The sequence below is a fragment of the Mesitornis unicolor genome, unplaced genomic scaffold (assembly GCF_000695765.1).
Source record: "Mesitornis unicolor isolate BGI_N332 unplaced genomic scaffold, ASM69576v1 scaffold13523, whole genome shotgun sequence".
NCBI lineage: Eukaryota > Metazoa > Chordata > Aves > Mesitornithiformes > Mesitornithidae > Mesitornis > Mesitornis unicolor.
Window position 1 is genome coordinate 35,500 of NW_010174037.1, and position 18,330 is coordinate 53,829.

General features: G+C 33.3%; 1 protein-coding gene across 1 annotated transcript in view; it reads left to right on the plus strand.

Annotated features, from left to right (window-relative positions):
* Positions 1-18,020, plus strand: part of RTTN (rotatin) — a gene marked incomplete at both ends in the record, with an annotated part of 51,957 nt that extends 33,937 nt beyond the window's left edge. The window contains 10 exons of the mRNA XM_010180919.1: positions 423-530; positions 1,162-1,320; positions 2,205-2,276; positions 5,635-5,827; positions 8,040-8,122; positions 14,329-14,440; positions 15,247-15,445; positions 16,480-16,573; positions 17,579-17,732; positions 17,883-18,020. Coding sequence (XP_010179221.1) covers positions 423-530; positions 1,162-1,320; positions 2,205-2,276; positions 5,635-5,827; positions 8,040-8,122; positions 14,329-14,440; positions 15,247-15,445; positions 16,480-16,573; positions 17,579-17,732; positions 17,883-18,020 — 1,312 coding nt within the window. The remainder of the gene's footprint in view (positions 1-422; positions 531-1,161; positions 1,321-2,204; positions 2,277-5,634; positions 5,828-8,039; positions 8,123-14,328; positions 14,441-15,246; positions 15,446-16,479; positions 16,574-17,578; positions 17,733-17,882) is intronic.
* Between the last annotated feature and the right edge of the window lie 310 nt (positions 18,021-18,330).

Below are 18,330 nucleotides of genomic sequence, written 5' to 3' on the forward strand. Positions count from 1 at the left end.
CACGTGGCAGGTGCATGAAGAAAAAGAATTATGATCAAAGAAATAATTGCATGTTCTTATTTGGTAGATTTCTACATGTGTTTAATATAAGAGAAAGATATTAATAAAAAGCAAAAATAAAAAAATGTAAGTAAATTTTGAATTGAAATAATTATCCCAGTATTTCAAGTAAAATATCTGATCTCTCTTTAGCACTGCTGTCCTAATTCTGTGAAGATGACACAAATTTAATTTTTTTCATTAGGTGAAGTCAGCAGGTTAAATAGACGTTCATAGAGGCAGAATAAAAATCCTTTTTGCGGAATATCCGTGTGGTTTTAAAGTGTTTTAGTATATAATTGGTAGCTCAGGCTGTTGAGAGATTGGCATAGCATTGAAATACTTATAAAATAATTTCTTAATTTATTTTGTTTTCTAATTAGGACTGGATATCTCTTTGGTCTTTGCCTTATGATAACAGTGAAGAACAAGTCATTTCTCAGCTAGGTCTGGCATGGCTGGTTCCTTTATGGGTAGATAGAGACCCTGAGGTTAGTTAAGATATCTCCTTTATGTTGAATTATTTTGACCTTTAAGTATTTACAAAATTTTTGCTTCAATAATTTATTTAATAATGAAGCTACTGTTTAGCATTATTTAAAATGTTACTGGCTATATTGTAAATATCACTAACAATTAAGTAGGGAGGATGTTTCCATATAAATATCTTCTGAGTAATTCTTCTCTACCTCTTCTGTCTTCTGTGGTTTCATTAGTCACTCATAATCATGATTCATAGGCAGTTTTCATTAACATTGCTGTTATTTAGCTGCAAAGCAGAAACATTTACATGACCTACAAATTTAGATCAAGTATATTTGATGCAACTGTGTTAAACTATATGAGTTTGCTAAATGAGACTATTTTAAAGTGGTAAAATATAAAGAATACTGAAGACTATCTTAGTCTTTTTAAGTATTGAGAATCTATTTTATTAATTCTGTCATTTGTATGTACATATAGTTGTGAGAATGAGTATAGGACCACAGAAATATAAGAAAAGATATTGCTACTTTTTAAATTGTTACCTTAAGCTCCAGATAATACAACTTAATAATTTAAAAAAATGTATTGCTAATTACTGTAAGAAATATTATTTTGTCTTATGCTTATTTGTACTAGGTCAGATTTACATCACTTGGAATAGGATCAGCTCTTACATCTCTTGAAATAGGATGTATTGCTTTAGCAGAAAGTTGCCAAAACATTTCAGGAGGGCTGTGGGGAACAGTGATAAACATCCTTCTGGACCAATCTGAATGTAGCATGGTACGCAGAGAGGTATGTTTCTTGTGTCCTTCTGCTGTCTTAGATTGTCAAGGATTTTTTAATTCTATATATCTATTTTCAGTGCTCCTCAACACCTACTGCTTTGTAAATTAAGTACTACCTAATTAAAATATACTTTTAGCTTATTTAGAATTACTCGAGAAGCATCAATTACAGATGACTACTGTAAAAGCAGAAATTATCTAAACAATACAACTGAATGCATTAAAAACTCTGAAGGCTTACTCTTGTAGACAATTAGGTTGCTGAAGCATAACAAATGAGCTCAGATTTTAATGACTATTTTGTTCCATTTATGAACACTTTGGCACAAACTCATCACTGGATCTGCAGTAATTCTCTTTATTGCAGACATGAGGTGAGCTGATTTGCTTAGACATTAAGGTTTATTTGTGAGAACTGGAAGTTTGTACTCTGATGGAACAGCACATAAAGATATATAATACTATATTTAAGCTGTGTACACATTATCTGCAGTTTTCTATCAACTCTAGTCATAGTTGTTTTTTGTTTTCTAAGAAAGACTAAGAGAGAACACCTGTGTCAAATATTGGGCTAGTTTCTTCCCAGCTCTGTTGCTTAACTAATTACATATTCCAAAGTAATTTTTGTTTCCTAGAGATTTCTATTCCATCTCTCCTTTGTCTTTTTTTTTCTTGCCAACTTTCTCTTGTGCTTGTCATAGTTGAAGATTGAGGGGTTTTAGGTTATATCCTTTTAATTTTTGTTTTTTCCAACATGAACATGAAAATTCTTTGTGTTTCAACATATATCTAAAGCAGTGGAATAATATATAGACTGTGCTGTTCGGTCTGATGTGGTTTTTTTGAACTGTTATGGCTAGATGACAATATTGATACTTTCACTTCTTTCAGGCTGCTTTTATTCTACAAAATCTCCTTGTGATTCCAATTCCTTCAGAAGACATGAAAGATTCTATGTGGCAAGTGAGTGACTTCTGCTTTTGATGAGAAAGGTCATAATGTCACAGAGACACATTATTTGATACAAAAACTTATGTCAGTATACCTATAAAATATAAACTTTAAAAATTACATGTGTAAGATGACATTTTGGAAAGAGGAATATATGAATAGACAAACTTCTTTCAAACTTCTAGCATGCTCAAGAAAAGAACCAAAGTTAGTTTCCATATATGTTGCATTTCATGAATATATAGTATCTTTAGGCTCTTTGGTAACTTGCATTACTAATGATACTTAATAGTATCATTAACTTTCTTGGTTAGAAATTGGTCATTTATTTTACCCACACTTGGAATGCGATATGATTTGAAGTGTATGAAGAATAAGAAATTCTGAGAATGTGATGCTTATAACGTATTTTGAAAGAAATATGTAAGTGATGAGAAACAATCCTTTCCAAAGACCGATAAAGCAGCTTGTTGCTTAAGTCAATTTTAAGTCTTAAAAATGTACCACCTTGCTCAAACCAGGGTGAACTACAGCAGGTTGCTCAGGGCTGTGTCCCATTGTGTTTTGAGTATTTCCAAGGTTATAGATGCCACAACCTCTCTGTGCAACTTGTTCTAATGTTTGACTATCCTCACAGGGGAGAAGTTTTTTTTCTTAAGTTTAAATTAAATGTCCTGTATTTCAGTTTTTGCTCATTCCCTCTTATCCTGTCGCCGGATACCAAAGAAAGGAGTCTGTTTCCCTTTACTTTCTCTAAGCAGATATTTATACAAACTGATAAGATCCTCTGGAGATTTCTCCAGTTCTGATCTTGAGTCAGTCATCTCATGTTACCTTTGGCAAGTCTGGTTTATTTTACATACAGATCTTTGGATCTTATTTTCCCGTTTTTCACATTAGGTTGCCTTGATACCTGTTTTTTCTATCCCTCTTGTTCATTCCAGTATATGAGATTGTGCCTATGCAAGAGCAATAGTACAGTGTATGTTCTTTTTGAAGAAATTTGCAGATGCAACCTATCCTGTTTTTATCTGTTTCTTTTTGCAGAAGATGAAGTTAGTGCTGAAAATAGTGCTCCTATTTTATTAGAATAAGTAATCTATGATTCAGCTGCACCAAAAATCAATTATTCTATTTCTTGCAGAACTGCATTTTACAGTATGTTTTTAGTAATTGTATGAATCTGGCACTTGTTTCAGTCTTCTTGCTTATTACTTATATTTTATCACCATAAATAGTAATTCTTTCAGTTCATAATAGTGGGAGATTTATAAAGGCAGCTATTGTAACTTGTCAGTATAAACTCTATTAAAAGTTGCTTTTTAGTCTTTTTTTAAACAGCTATCACGAGGTGACAAAAATTGAATACAGTTGCAAAATTCTGGATGAATTCCAGTGCAGTTAATAGAAGCTTTGAGTCAATGTGATTCTTATTAAGAAATGCAATTTAATGGAAATTGCTCATCACTTAATAAGTGTTCATGCTGAAAGATATTATCAAACAACACTTTAGGGTAACTGGTAAATTAAAGCTTTTGAAAATACAAACAATTAAAATTGCAAGATACCACCAGAATCAAATTCTATGTTTCAGAGTTATTTTTTCTCATGCACTGAATAAGATGGTTTGTCTGTTGACCTTAATGCAAGCAAATTCAAAGGAGAACTATAAGTGGATCTGGGTGAAGAGCAGGAATAACTAAGCATAGCCAAAGCAGAACATTATCATTTTATCACTTAGGTAAATAGGGCTGCAAAAGGAAAGGCTGTTAATAGAGTTTGTAGGCAAGATGTAGACATCTTCACAAGAATGTCCATAGTGTTGCTGTTATCTAGTTGATCAGCTTATGAATTATTGTTATGAGTAAAGCATTCTAGTTCTGCAACATACTCTTTTCTGTGAAGATTGCTGAAGTCAGAGCACTTTATGAATGTAATCAATGAGTAACTCTTTCAGGGCCCCTTAAAAGTGTCTGGCATAGGTTTTTAAACTTGCAGAGACAATTCTGGATAGTGAAATCTTGACCAGCAGAAATTCCAAATTATGAATTTTTCATAGTTGACACAGTCTAAGTATATTGCTGATGATGTATAAGTACAGTTTTATAATTAATTGTAAATAGTTTGCATGCAATGCTACATTCTTCTTGAAACTGTTATATCTGATTCTCCATTAATTGTCGTAAAAGTCAAAAAGTGAAAATAGCCTGTTTTGTTCGTTACAGAAACCAAAAAGAATGAGCAGTAACCATCCAAAACTCTGCTTATAACTTACTCTGTAACACAGAATAGTTTTACTTCTGCTGCTTGATCTGGTTTTTTGTTTTGTTTTGTTTTCTTGGAACATAAGCTTACATTCAGTGTAAATGGAGGGGTTGGGGTTAGATCTAGAGCCTCTTGGGGACAAATAGTGGTTTTCAAATTACTTATTTGTGGTTGATCTATCTCTGCTCTCTCCTGACTGCCAAAGAAAGTTTCTAACCAGCACTGATGAATTTTCTTTCCATAATAGTAAAGAATTTCTTTTTGAAGTATTGCAAGATGCCTCCTAAAAGTGCCTTGCGGAATGTAGTTGGTTTGAATTTTTCTCAGGCTAAGTTCTTTTGCCAGTTAACACTTCTGATTTTTATGGTCGCTCTACAACAGGTTATGATGTAACTTAATAAAACTTCTTTATTTCATCTGTTACCATAGAAAACACTGGAGAAATACTGTAACAAAGGCAGTCAAATCAAACTCTTTATTTGAAATAAGACTATGAAGTGCTTCTTCTCAGATGTAAATTCATTTCTCTAGAAAGTTTTCCCTGAAGTTAGTATTTAAAAAGAAATGACTGAAAACCGTTCTTCAAAGAGATTTTTTTTCTTTTTTCTGTCTTGTTTTCTAAAGAAATCTTTTTTCATGGTAGATTAACGTGGATAGATGTAGTATAATGGCAGTATACTTTAGAACAAGATGACCTTTTCAGGAAATTTAGTGTCATCTTAGTATGAGTGGGCTTTTTTCTAAAGAAAACTTTTGCATTAGTTGATATCTGTAAATAAAATTAAATGAGAAAATAAAATTATAAAGTCTTCTGATACATACACTGTTTAAAAACCATCCAGTAATAGTTTTCTGTGTCTTTCTACTTAGCTGTTAACAAATTTCTCAGGAACTAAATAATTACTTCCCTTTTGCTAAATCATTACAGTTTTTGTAATATATCATGAAAAATCTGCATTTGGTTTTTGGAATCTGTTAGTTACACCCTGTAAACCAGCTATGTGTGTACACACATGCACATTATTAGGCTTAATTTGGGGGTTTTTGACAGTTTATGTAAAAGATTCCTTTAAAGAAATGATCTTTGTAAATTTCATGTCTCCAGGGTCCCTGTGTTCATGATGAAGAATCTGGCCTCTCTCAGATGGGAAAACCTGCACTAAAAGCCCTTTTGTTTCATTCCCAATTCTATGAACACGTCAATCAGATGGTGAAACACTGTTACCTAGGATGTTATATGTTTGATTTGAATTCTTCCAAGGAAGACAACCTCAAAATAAAAAAAGGTGCCATAGCTGGTAAGTGATGTTAATGTAATCTTGTAGTATTTTAAACCTATTTAAATATTGTAACTTCTAGTTGTAAGTAACTTACCTTAAATAATTCTTACTAAAAATGGAAGTGAAAATGAATGTATAAACCATGAACTTAAATATTTTGTTAAGTCAAAATGCTTCTCTGAGGATTTAAGTGGAAAAGTCACTAGTTTAACATATCAGAGAAAAGTAGGAGCTGTTATTTACATCTTCAAAAAGTTACAAATAGAAAAGTTGTTGTTGGTTCTGCTATACATTGTCTTGCAAAACATTAGGGGTAAAATACTTTCCACAGTTGTGACTTTGACAGACAGTACAATGAAATTCTAGGAAAAACAAGTGTATGAACTGTTTCCAAAACACTTACTTCTGTTTCTTGATGTGTTCAACCTTAAAGATACATGAGTAGGAGTGGACTCTAATATGCAGTTAGCTGCATTCTAATACATTCAGATATAAATTAATTAATCATGATCAAATTTAATACTCAGATTGGATTGATTTATTTTTTTTAACCTCTATACAATTGCAGTATTTCAGGTCTAACTTTTATATTGACTATTCATTTTCTGAACAATATTTCTGGGTCTTAATATGGTGCATTGTGGGAACCCACATTCTTGTCCAAATATGTATGATGATCTTAAGTTTAGAAAGCTAGGAAATTCTTCAGAGAGTTCAATTAGTAAAAACTGTTCAAGAGAGGGAAAATTAGTAAGTTCATTCCTTTTGGTTTCTTTCATTTTTGTGTACCTGAGTTTCTGTATTTCCATATTCTAAGGCTACAATTCTTGTAGGTCTGCTTTTGTTAAATCTAAGTTACAGAAGCATGAACAGAAGAGGAATGCTCTTTCCCCTACCAAGTTACGACTTTATGACAGACTCAAGGACAATAAATATTCTTCGTTAACTTGCTGAGTTATCAGAGAAGTACCTCAACAGTAGACAAAGTTCCAGCTGTAAATATCCCCAGTTTCTTCTGTGGCTGCTTTATTTATCTATAAGTGGAATTTTTTCAATCCAACACATTTCACTCCTCCCATGGTCGTCTTATTTTTGTGCCTCTTCGTAGTTCTGTTAGCTGATGCAATATCACATCAAAGAGTGACTCCAGCTCTGGGATTGTAGAGCTTTTCAGTAAACAGTAGAGGTACATTTTGTTAGGTCATTGAAAAGCAAAGCCAAAAAAATGTTTTTCCAGGAGCTTGGAAAGAAGAGGCAATAATCATCTAAGATATATTTTTTTTATTTAAAAAAAGGAGGACAGGACAATGTTTGCTCTATCTCTTAAAATTATAGTGCATGAAAGGCTTTTAAGTTCTTCATTCATATGTTCAGAATTGTGTTGTTGATCTATAATGGTCTGTTTCTGCTTTTTAATAGGGCCATTGTTGTCTCTTAATAGAATATTATGCTTTGGTTTATTTTCCTGAAACTGTACTTGACATTTTTTTTTCCCCCATGTATTTTCATCACATTTTTCAGGAATATACACAAATTTTATCTGCAAAGTTATGTTAAAAAATGTTTAGTTCTATTTAATAATTAGCTAAAATATGTACAGTAATTCTAGTTTTGTGGGTTTTGCACTCAGAATCCATGTAATTTAGTTCTTTGTTCTTTGTTATTTTCTAAATATATAAGAAACCCTCAAAACCTAGTATTGACAGCTTTGTGCTATAACATTTTGGTGCTTTTTATTCTGAAACAAATTTACAATGTAATTCTGCCTTCATTATATTTATGAATATGATGTCTCTTGAAACTGCTTCTCTTAAAATGTGAATTTGAAGTTTTTTGAAAATGAGAATATCTGCTCATTGTCTGTGCTCTGAGACCCCAGTATCTTCAAAGCTTTTGTACTATAACACTAAATAAAAGTAAATCTGAACTATTTCAAATTACTAAAGGTTATGCAACAGCAGTTTGAGCTAAATTTAGCTTTTTCCAGACTATGTTGCAGCTGAAAATTTAATTTAATTTAATTTCTGTTTATTCAAGGGATTTGCTGGATAAGAATTCATCAGTACAATGTGTGAAAACTTGTTCTTGGAGATCTTCAGAAAGATAACTGATTGCCTACTTTTCTGTTTCACTGAAACAATCCTTTGAAAAGCTTGTTATGCTCTCTGCTGGTCTTGCAGTAACAAAAAAACAAAACTTTTTAGTTCTATTTTTATTTTTTTTTATGCAGATTTTGATGATTCTCTTAATCTTTGGAAGGCTCCATCCAGTCAAAGCCGATCTTCACATTCTCAGTCAACATCTGAAACTATGGTAACTTGCAGAGTAACCTATGTATTTTAAGTATAATGTTGTTCCTGAAAAACTTTGAAGAAAATTAGCACTTTTACAAATGTTAGGAGAACACAACAAAACAAAACTGAAATTAAACTGAAAACAAAAAAGCTGAAACTAAATTGAAATTTACTCTGAAGTAGCTTTAGTATACTGAAGAAAACTTTTATAGCTATTTACCCGAGTGAAAAGAAATAAAATAGCTTACTTTGACTAGTCAAATGCAGAAAGCAGTGCTGAATTCTATAGCTTCTCACAGCAAGACATATTCTCTGGAGATTACTTTGTAATTGACTTTATTGACATAACACAGTCATGTCCATCTATAGTTGTCAGTTCTGCTGCTTTTATCCAAATTGTTCTTTCAGAATGAACCTATATTTACACTACACAGCTACAGAACTAGATCAATCAAAACCAAAGAAGTACATTGGGTTAAAATTTTCTTCTGTGTCATATCAAACTTTGGATTCTGAAGATGCTTTTATAAAATATGAAAGTGGCACAAGTGTTTGCAAGACCCAAAATAGAAATGAAAAATAGAAGAAAGCAGGTGGCTGCTTGAAAAAACTTGTTTCTGGCTAGGATGATTACTGCCATGAAAGGCTGTAAACTTGTGCTGTCCTTCAAGACAGCAAGTCAAAGGAGGAAAAATTGAAATACATTCTTCCAGTTCCAGAGTAGATTTGCAGCATCAGATCAGGGTGCGGAGGAAGCTTTATTCTTCAGTTACCTGATAAAAATAATGTATTTACAATGATTGTAGCGTAACTCCTAGAAAACACTGACACGTTGCACTGAAAGAAATTTCTATAATTTTATATTTTCTTAAAAAAAATTTAACTTTATGAATAACCATCTAAAGTAATATTGAAGCCATAATATCATAGCTCAGAAGTTTCTGTTAAATAGATATGCTGATATGACAAAGAGTGTTAAAGTATGGGTTACTATCTTACTTTATTGACTAAAATTGTTATGCCTAACTTTGCTGTTGATAGTGATAAAAATAAAAACATAGAAAAGCAGTATTGAAATTTTGGCTCAAAATATTTCACAATTACAATTTTTCCTTACTGTTTTTATTATGTTATAAATGTATTGCTGTCTAGTTCAGTTACTGCTATCTGATATGTTTTTAATAATTAAGGTAAAAATATACTCTAGTTGTAAGCTAAAATTTCTCTTTTTCAGGAGTTTTATTAATGGGTTTTAAACTGGAAGGCAAGCTGCAGAGGTCTGATGTTCTAATACCAGTATTAATTAGGAGAAGAAAGACAGAGGAAGGCATTTCAGAGGGCAGTTAATAACTATTGTCTATCTAGTATAAAGTTTGGAAATACTTTTTAAAATTGAAACTTGTCTTGAAATCAGTTAAGCGAAAGCTTTCCATTTTAATGTATGAGGAAACTAAATACATCTAAAAAAGTAATTACCAAAAATTTGTAGAAGTTTTTCTGTAATTTTTACGTTGATGGCACTAGGAAGATGTAGTTAATCGAAGCCCACTAGATGGCATTCTTTCCCCATCACAGTTGAAAGGGAGTTTGCAGGCCCTATTGAAGGGAAGAATGTGTGGTGGGTTTTTGTTTTGTTTTCATTTGGGTTGTTTTTTTTGTGTGTGTGTGTGTGTATGGTACATATTTGATGACAAAAGCTTCAAATAATTGTGAGTTACCGTCTGTCAAGCCAAGCAGGATTGTTTCAATCAGAAGCTCTTCTCTGATATTTTAATAATGTTTTTAAAAACATCTAAATACATCTGTATCCATTCATATCAGGAATGTCAGTATAGGATGCTGAAACTGCTTTTTGCTTCAGTAAGCCATATCCTGAAGATCTTTGCAGAAGCAAAATTGATGTCTTTTTACTGAATTATCTGAATTTTATTTTCTATAAAGAGAAAAGGTCTGGTGGATATTTTTTTAATATATATTTGAAAACAGTTCTCACAAAAAGTTTTATCTGTTTTCAGCTTTCATGCAATCAATACTTTAATTGAGCTATCTGCTATCAAAGGCTGATTTCACACAGGGTTCATATAACCTTAAGTAAAAATAGTATCCAAGTTACTTTTTTGCTTCATGTTTTTCCCCATCCCCAAATTTTTTCCACATTTGTAGAAAATAAATTGGAGAGAATTAAAAAGCAAGTATATTAATATTTTTTTTTTACTTTAGTCTGTAAAATAGTTTGTCAGAGGTCTTACAGAGGCCACAAGTACAATTTTGCCCATTTTATAAAGAATAGTGATGTGAGGGTGAAATTAATGATTCAAGGTCATGTAAAAGGCAGCAGGAGAGCTGGATTGTCTGTACTCAACTCTTACACCCTGTATTTAGCATCTTTAAGGTTTCAGTGGATTAGAGATTTTTGTCAAATTTGTTTTTCTCTAAACTGGAATGTGGCTACTGCAGAAAGTCTAATTCTGAGAAGGTTAAAAATCTTTGTCTTTTATATCATTCATAGTTTAAACATTCACTAGGGTTATCATTACAGAAAACAAATCCTTATTTTAACCAACGTGTTTGTTTTGTGTTTCGTATGTATGATTGAGGACACCAATTAGCGTGGAGACACCAACTTGCTTCACACTGCATAAATACACCAGGGCTGTTCTGTGCCCAGGACTGTTTAGCAAAATGAGCAGTTATTTAAAAACTTGAGCTAAAAATAGTGCAGGTTAAAGATCTACAGAAACCTTCCAGATAGCTTTAAGTCACGGCCATTCTTTCCTATGAAATATTCTTGCTATTTTATAAAAAGATGTGCTTTATTTTCTGGAGCCATGGTTACCAGAGTGCTATACAGTTAAGTGATTTAAACCTTTGAGAAGAGAAATGAATAGAATTAATCACTGCAAGCCTATTAAAGCAATGCCAGAGGGATTTTTATACTAGAGGTTAAGAAAAGACCTTTTATTCATATTTAGTAGATAAATGGCAAAACCCTCACATTTTCCCTCTATTTCCACTCAGACAATTTTTGTATTCTTTTGTATTGGTTCTAATCTGCAGTCGTCATCTCCCCCCACATGCAAGTCTTTCTTTTCTCCAATTGAACTTGTTTTCACAGTCTGTTGTTTCACTGTTAAACAACAGAATGCTTCATTGCTCCCAGAAAGAATATGGTAGCAGCAGTAAATATCCTTTACTAGATACGATGTCCAAGACCCCCCAAGTTCATCCTTATCAAAAGTGATTTATAAAACCAGTAATATCTTTTCTTTCCTGGAAGGCAGAGCATTATGGAAACAACTTCATTGTGTTACTGTTTGTTTTCTGTTAAGACAGCAGAAAATTTCTGTTTTTAACCCATGTCCCACTGTGAAGCAATTACCAATAAATGTTCCATCAGTGCAGGAAGCCAGTATTTCTCTAACTAGATAAGTCTTTTATTGATTTTTTTAAACATATCTGAGACCTTATTTTTATTTCTTCACCCAAAGTGTTTAGGCAGTCGTAGAATCACAGAGTCACAGAATACTAGGAGTTGGAAGGGACCTCGAAAGACCATCCAGTCCAATCCCCCTGCCAGAGCAGGATCACCTAGACTAGGTCACACAGGAACACGTCCAGGTGGGATTTGAATGTCTCCAGAGAAGGAGACTCCACAACTTCTCTGGGCAGCCTGTTCCAGTGCTCTGTCACCCTCGCAGTAAAAAAGCTTTTTCCTTATGTTCAGGTTGAACCTCCTATGCTCCAGCTTGCTCCCATTGCCCCTTGTCCTATTGTTTGATGTCAGAGAGAAGAGCCTGGCTCCTTCCTCCTGACACTCGCCCTTTACACATTTATAAACATCAATGAGGTCACCCCTCAGTCTCCTCTTCTGCAAGCTAAAGAGACCCAGCTCCCTCAACAGCTCCTCATAAGGGAGATGCTCCACTCCCTCCATCATCTTTGTGGCTCTGCGCTGGACTCTTCCAAGCAATTCCCTGTCCTTCTTGAACTGAGGGGCCCAGAACTGAACACAATATTTCAGATGTGGTCTCATGAGGGCAGAGTAGAGGAGGAGAACCTCTCTCGACCTACTAACCACCCCCCTTCTGATACACCCCAGGATGCCATTGGCTTTCTTGGCCGCAAGGGCACAGTGCTGGCTCATGGTCATCCTGAAATTAGAAGATGGAGAAAAAATTGTCATGTAGAAGATATTATTTACTAAGATGTGAAAGCTTGTATAAATTAATATCTTTAAGATTACTCTCAGCATAGTAATAATTCCTTTTAGGGTTTTACTTGTTGCAGAAGAATCATATGGACTATTAAACATTGCATTTTGGGTTTGTACTTTTTAAGAAAAAGTTATGTTTTTATCATTTATTAGAATGCTTGGAATTTAAGTATAATGTTGAATAAATGCAGAATTTGCCCTGTGTCAAGATGGAATTATTTACTCTAATTTAAATAATGGATTTTAATAATTATTTCTATAATTCTATTTTATTTAAATCAGCAAGTATGAAACTTGAAATAATTTATTTCTATTGGCAAATATGGTTTTTATTTGTGTAATCTAAACAGAATTTGAATTTTAAGTTGGTTGATACAGTTTGGTACTGCATTTTGTTAACAGGACCACTATTTAGCCAAGCATGTCCTATTGTTTATGTGACCCAAACTGTACATTAATCCTGCTCGGGTTTCACACATGCACCCTAAATTGTATTGTAGTTTGTCTCCTGTGTTACAGTAACCTTTTGACTTTTTTGGGGAACAACTGAGCATGCTTGAGAAGAAAGATTCAGGACTGTAGTATGGACAGTAGTGGGAGACCAGAGGAAAATAGGGGAGAGAAGGGTGTTACAGTATGGACGTAGCAGTCTTTAGCTCATCCAAAGACTCTGGTCTGAAGTAAAGATGTGCTGATAGAAGCCTAACAACGTTTGGAAGTTATAGGGGTTGGTAGATGGGGTTTAAAACATCTAGGGGGTTTGAGAAATTACTAGGTAGAGAGTTTCTGTAGCTCACAATGCTGCTAAGTAAATCAAAGCCAAACCTGGAAAGTAGTGACCTAACTGCAAGGATACAATAGCTAGGAAGGGAGTAATCTGTGATTTCCTTCCCTCTGCCATTTTTGTCAATTACATCTCTTTTGACTTTTCCTTAAGTAAAAGAGTATTTCAACTGATATTCTAATAAAACTTTAAAAAGAAAACCTGTGAAATATTTCAGTCTTCCTTAGAAAGCTCACTGTGAGGAAAAGTCTAATAACATCCTTCTTCGAGCTGTGAGTGTCTGGGGATTTCACTGGATTCCCAAATGTTCTGTACCCTTTACACTCTGCAGTGACACTCTTGAAGAAAATTTCTCTTATGTGAATTGTCCAGCTAGAAACCAAAAAAACAAAAGTGAAAAAGCTTATCCCATACTCTGAAAGAAGTCACAGGTCTTGTTGTGTCACAAAAGGATATTATTAAGCTGGAAACTCTGTCTTCTGATCTCAAGCTTGTGTCTTTAAACACAGTAGGAAGAGCATGAAGAACTCTTGAAAGCACCCAAAATTAATAATATCATAGATAAAGTAGGATTGGTAGAAGGAACATAGTAGTATGACAATAAAATTATCTACTGTCAGGTAAATTTTTCATATCTTCATCATGAAATGAATACATGTAAGTATCACGGTACTAAGATAAAGAGAAGTACATAGGGTTGGAAAGACTCTAGAACTTCAACTTTGGCTGATGGCTAACATGCTTGTGATATTTTTATCTGAGCATGTCCTGGTACAAATGGACAAATGCTGATGTTCTCAGTAGAGCAAATAGTCCATGAAAAAATTGAGTTTAAATGCTTTAGTAATGCCTTTCTATCTTTGTTGAAACATAGATTGAGGCAATTATATGGATGAAAAAGAACAGTGAAGAGGAGAAATTTCCAGTAACATAGGCATTGTTTAGCCCTTAACTGAAATGTTTCAGGCTGTTCATATTGCACATCTTTCAATAGTTTCAATTATTGGATGTTTATAAATTATATATATGTGCATATAGTGAGCAAAATGTAATCAAATTGGTTTTGAACAGTAATTTTTATATCATTTTTGGTTTTGTGGGGTTTTTTGTTTTGGTAAGGTTGTTGGTTTCTTATGTGTGTGTACCCCCCCTACTTCAAGCAAAATGTAAGTAGAAGTCTGCTCTGTAAAAGCTGGAATCAACTAGTTTCCTTTTTGTGTCTTTCTAGATTCAGTCTGCATCACCATCACTGGGTAGCGTTGCTGAGCTTCAGGCAGTAGTCCAAACAAATTCCACCAGTTTTATTCCTGAAACTGTAGCTGATCGTCTTATGGCACAAGGTAAGTCAGACTTTGAATATGTGTACTTAATGATTAATACATTGTATTAGCCTGCCCATATCCCAGTATTTCTACATGAAAAGCTTGCATATTGCTGGAAGAATCAGCACTGGTGCTTCTGGTGGCTGTTTTGGAAGACAAACATGAAACGCTTCCCTTGGAATGAAACAGGGTGTAATACATTGGATAGAAATAAGTGGAAATGGTCAATACTGAATGCTTGATGTGTAACTCAAGACAGGTTCTATTCCTGCCATCCGGTCACCCTTTCAAAATGTTCAATTGTGATAAAGTTGTCATATACATACATGCACACCCACACAGAGTTGTATATATAATTATCTTTTTATGTAGAAAGGTAAAAATATATATAATGTAAAAAAAAAAATACAAAATTACGTATGTACAGAGATATCTACAAATGTATTTTTCTGTTAGAAAAAGACTTGAAAATGTATGTCTTTCCAAAGTGACCATTTATCTTTAATGATTATTAGTGCCATGTAGAAGGAACATTTTATTTCAAAACTATTTCAAATAGTCTCTTTCAATTTGTTTCTTTTGTTGTTGGGGTGGTTTTTATTATTTTGGTCTTTTTGGATTTATTTGGTTTTGTTTCGTTGGGTTTTTTTGGTTTGTGGTAGCAGTGGTGGTGGTTTGGATTTTTTTTCCGGAAAATACTGTTTTATATCTAGAGGGGTGTGGGATATTTTATGAAAAAGAAAAAACAATTTATTTTTTCGTAACTGCTCTAATTAATCTTTGGTGGTTTTCCTTTTTCTTTGTTTATGTTAAACGCATTCCAGGTCAAAGTGATACAACCACAGCAGAATCTCCAAGTCAACACGATTCTCCCATGTCTGCTACTGTGTCTAAACAGCATGCTGTAGTCACACCTGCCCTTTTGTCAGCTGTTTGCAGCCTTCTGCACAATCTGCTGGTTGTCACACCACAAGATACTGGATTTGCTCTTCAACAAGCACATCTGCTAACAGCTCTCAGCAGGTATGAGATCAATAAATGCTGAACTACAAAGGAGGTGTAGCAATAGAGGTGAAAACTTTGAAATGAGATCTACTAGTCTTTCTTACCAAAACTGCTAAATATATTGATAATTTCTTGCTTCTGAAGTGTTCAGAAATGCCTTTTAAAAAATACAATCAACAAAAGAAAGGAATTTGGATTGTTTCTTTTTTTTTCCCACAGAAAAGTAGTCTGGTGATTCTATTTATCTGTCTTCTACAATACTATTGTGTTCCTCCAGTAGTGTTTTAGGTTTTTGTCTAAGCGGCCGTTTTGTCATCCTTTTTGGAGGAGTATTTTTTATTTTTTTTTTCTTTAGTAAAACAGTACTTCCTATAGTCAGGTATTCAGAACTGCATATTGTTTCAGTTCATTTTATGATTTTCTTCTTTGAATTGTGTGCAGCATTTTGAGGATGAGCCAAGGGCTGTCACACTAAAAGTAAATAATGCTTGCCAGATTTGGGAAAGTATTGGATGATAGACCCTAGTATTTTGTTTCTTTTTTAAAGAAGGAACCACTTCAAATAGCCTTCAGATTGTACTCCATGTTCCCACTTGCATCGTAACAAATTCTTTCATCTGTAGAAAGCGTTTGGAAGTCCTGAAGTGAAGCTTGAAAATTAGTTCAGGTGTTTTTTAAGGCTTTCAAGAGCTTTTTTAGTTGCTCTCATAGTGCTATTGATGTAAAAAAAACTCAAACAACCAACCCTTGTTTGAATACAGTTTATATTATTACACAGCTGTTTATTCTGTACCGGAAAGAAAATAAGTAATGAAATATAAACAGTTTTTACCAATGCAGTAACAGCCATTGGTATTTACATTAGTCTAACTATTTAGAAAAAACTTAATGCTGTTGTAGTTGCCATTGTGCTAGACTTACTGCTAAACCCCACTATTTTAAGAAAGTTCTTCATAATTTTATTTTTACTGTTTATTTGAAATGTTCTTTTCTATGGAATGTTAGTAGAGTGTTGAATTATTTAAGTATATTTCTTACTAACTATATTTTAGGCTTGTAAGTGCTAATCTGGTTGAGAGATGCATCTTCGAACTTAAAGCTCCATTGGGTCATCATGCATGTCATGCAGAACATGTAAAAGCTCAGGTCAGTGAAGGATTTGTTACTTTTGAATTTTTTTTAATGGTTAAATTAATTATGTTTGCATATTCTATGTTCTTTAACATAGTCCAGTCACACTGCTATAGGCTACATGAATCTCTGTTGTTTTGACAAGGATTAAGAGAAAATAAACCTTGTTATGCTCAACACAGAACAGTTAATTTCTGTGTTAGAACTATACCTAGAACCATCAAGCTGAAAACCAATTGTGTTTTGAAAATGCAAGTTGTTTAGCAGTTACAAAAATCGTGTAATAAAATTTCTTTGTACACTATTGAAGTATGAGCCAGATCAGTTACTGATGCATTTCACATCTATTTTCCACAACAAACCTGGCTGCTTTGCTTGTCTCAAATCCTGCACTTACATAGTTCTCAACTAGTTTTGATGTATGCAAAGTATATAGGGTTACTGCCAGTGAAAGTACTTTTGTATCAAATTTAACTCTGTATATATAACATACAGAACATACTACGTTCATGGCAGAGCACCATTTTAAAGCTTCTACTGCTCTGGATTCAGATTTACTTTAAAGAAAGATACCCAGGTTATTAAGAGTGTGTTGCTGCAGAAATCATTTGAGAATAAATAATAAACATGTCAGGAATATTTTTTTCCTAAAGCTTCAAATTGAGCTTCTGTTTTTAGGAAATACATATTTTTAATGACCATTTTTATGTATTCCTTTGTATTTCCAGAGAATATGATACTGTATGTGTAACAAGAGTCATGACTTTCTCACAAGGAACTTTATTCTTTGACACTAGAAAATCGAATTCACACATATGTTTCCTGACTAGGAATTCTACTTAATTTTCTACAGTAAAAATTACTAGAACAATTTTTAATTTATATTCTATTGCTTCTTTTAAGTGGTTTATATTAATTCAAAATGTTGTGAATAAGTTGAGTTAATGGGAGTATTTTTTTTTAAGTGGAAGTTGCAAATATATGGCTTTGTTTAATATCTTGTAAAAAAATATTTAACAGGTATTATTACTACTGCAATACTGGTCATCTCTGTCCAGGCTTCTGAAATCATGTTTATTGGTGGACTCTCAGCTTGTAATCCAGGATGAATTGTTGAAACCTCTCTTGGCAAATACCTTTGCAATCCTCGCCATTCGCCCCAAAGACGGGTTAGGTAATGAAATTCTTTATTTCCAGTATAGAAAGAGGCATGTCTTCATTTTACTACCACCTTCATTTAAACTGACAGTTGTTGTCAGGCTTAGCTGTCCAAGTTTATGCACATGTGTAAATGGTTTGACTTTTTTCTATATTGTCTTTGCAGATACCGAGTTAACATCTGTACTTCATGAAACATGCGTAGACTTTTTCAACCTTCTAGCTACGTTATTGTGGAAGACTGGGCAAATAACTTTTCCCTCTGTGGCAGCAGCCCTTGCAAATCATTGTACAGCAATAATTGGTAATAACTATTCCTGGTTGGGTTTTAACCTAGCAACTAATAAAATAAACAAATTGAAAAGAGGGACATTCAGATTTAGATGCTATTATTTATTTAGGAATGACACATCCAAAGCCAAATGTGTCCAGAACTTGACAGACTTTTTCCAACTGGATTATTAGAACTCTTTTCTATATGATCAAACTATTTTGAACAGCCAGAAAAATTCAAAAGTTTTGTTTGCATGTTTAAGTTAGTGGTTCTAGTTGTAAACCTTAACCAAATATGGCATCACAGAACCACAGAATATTAAGAGTTGGAAGGGACCTCA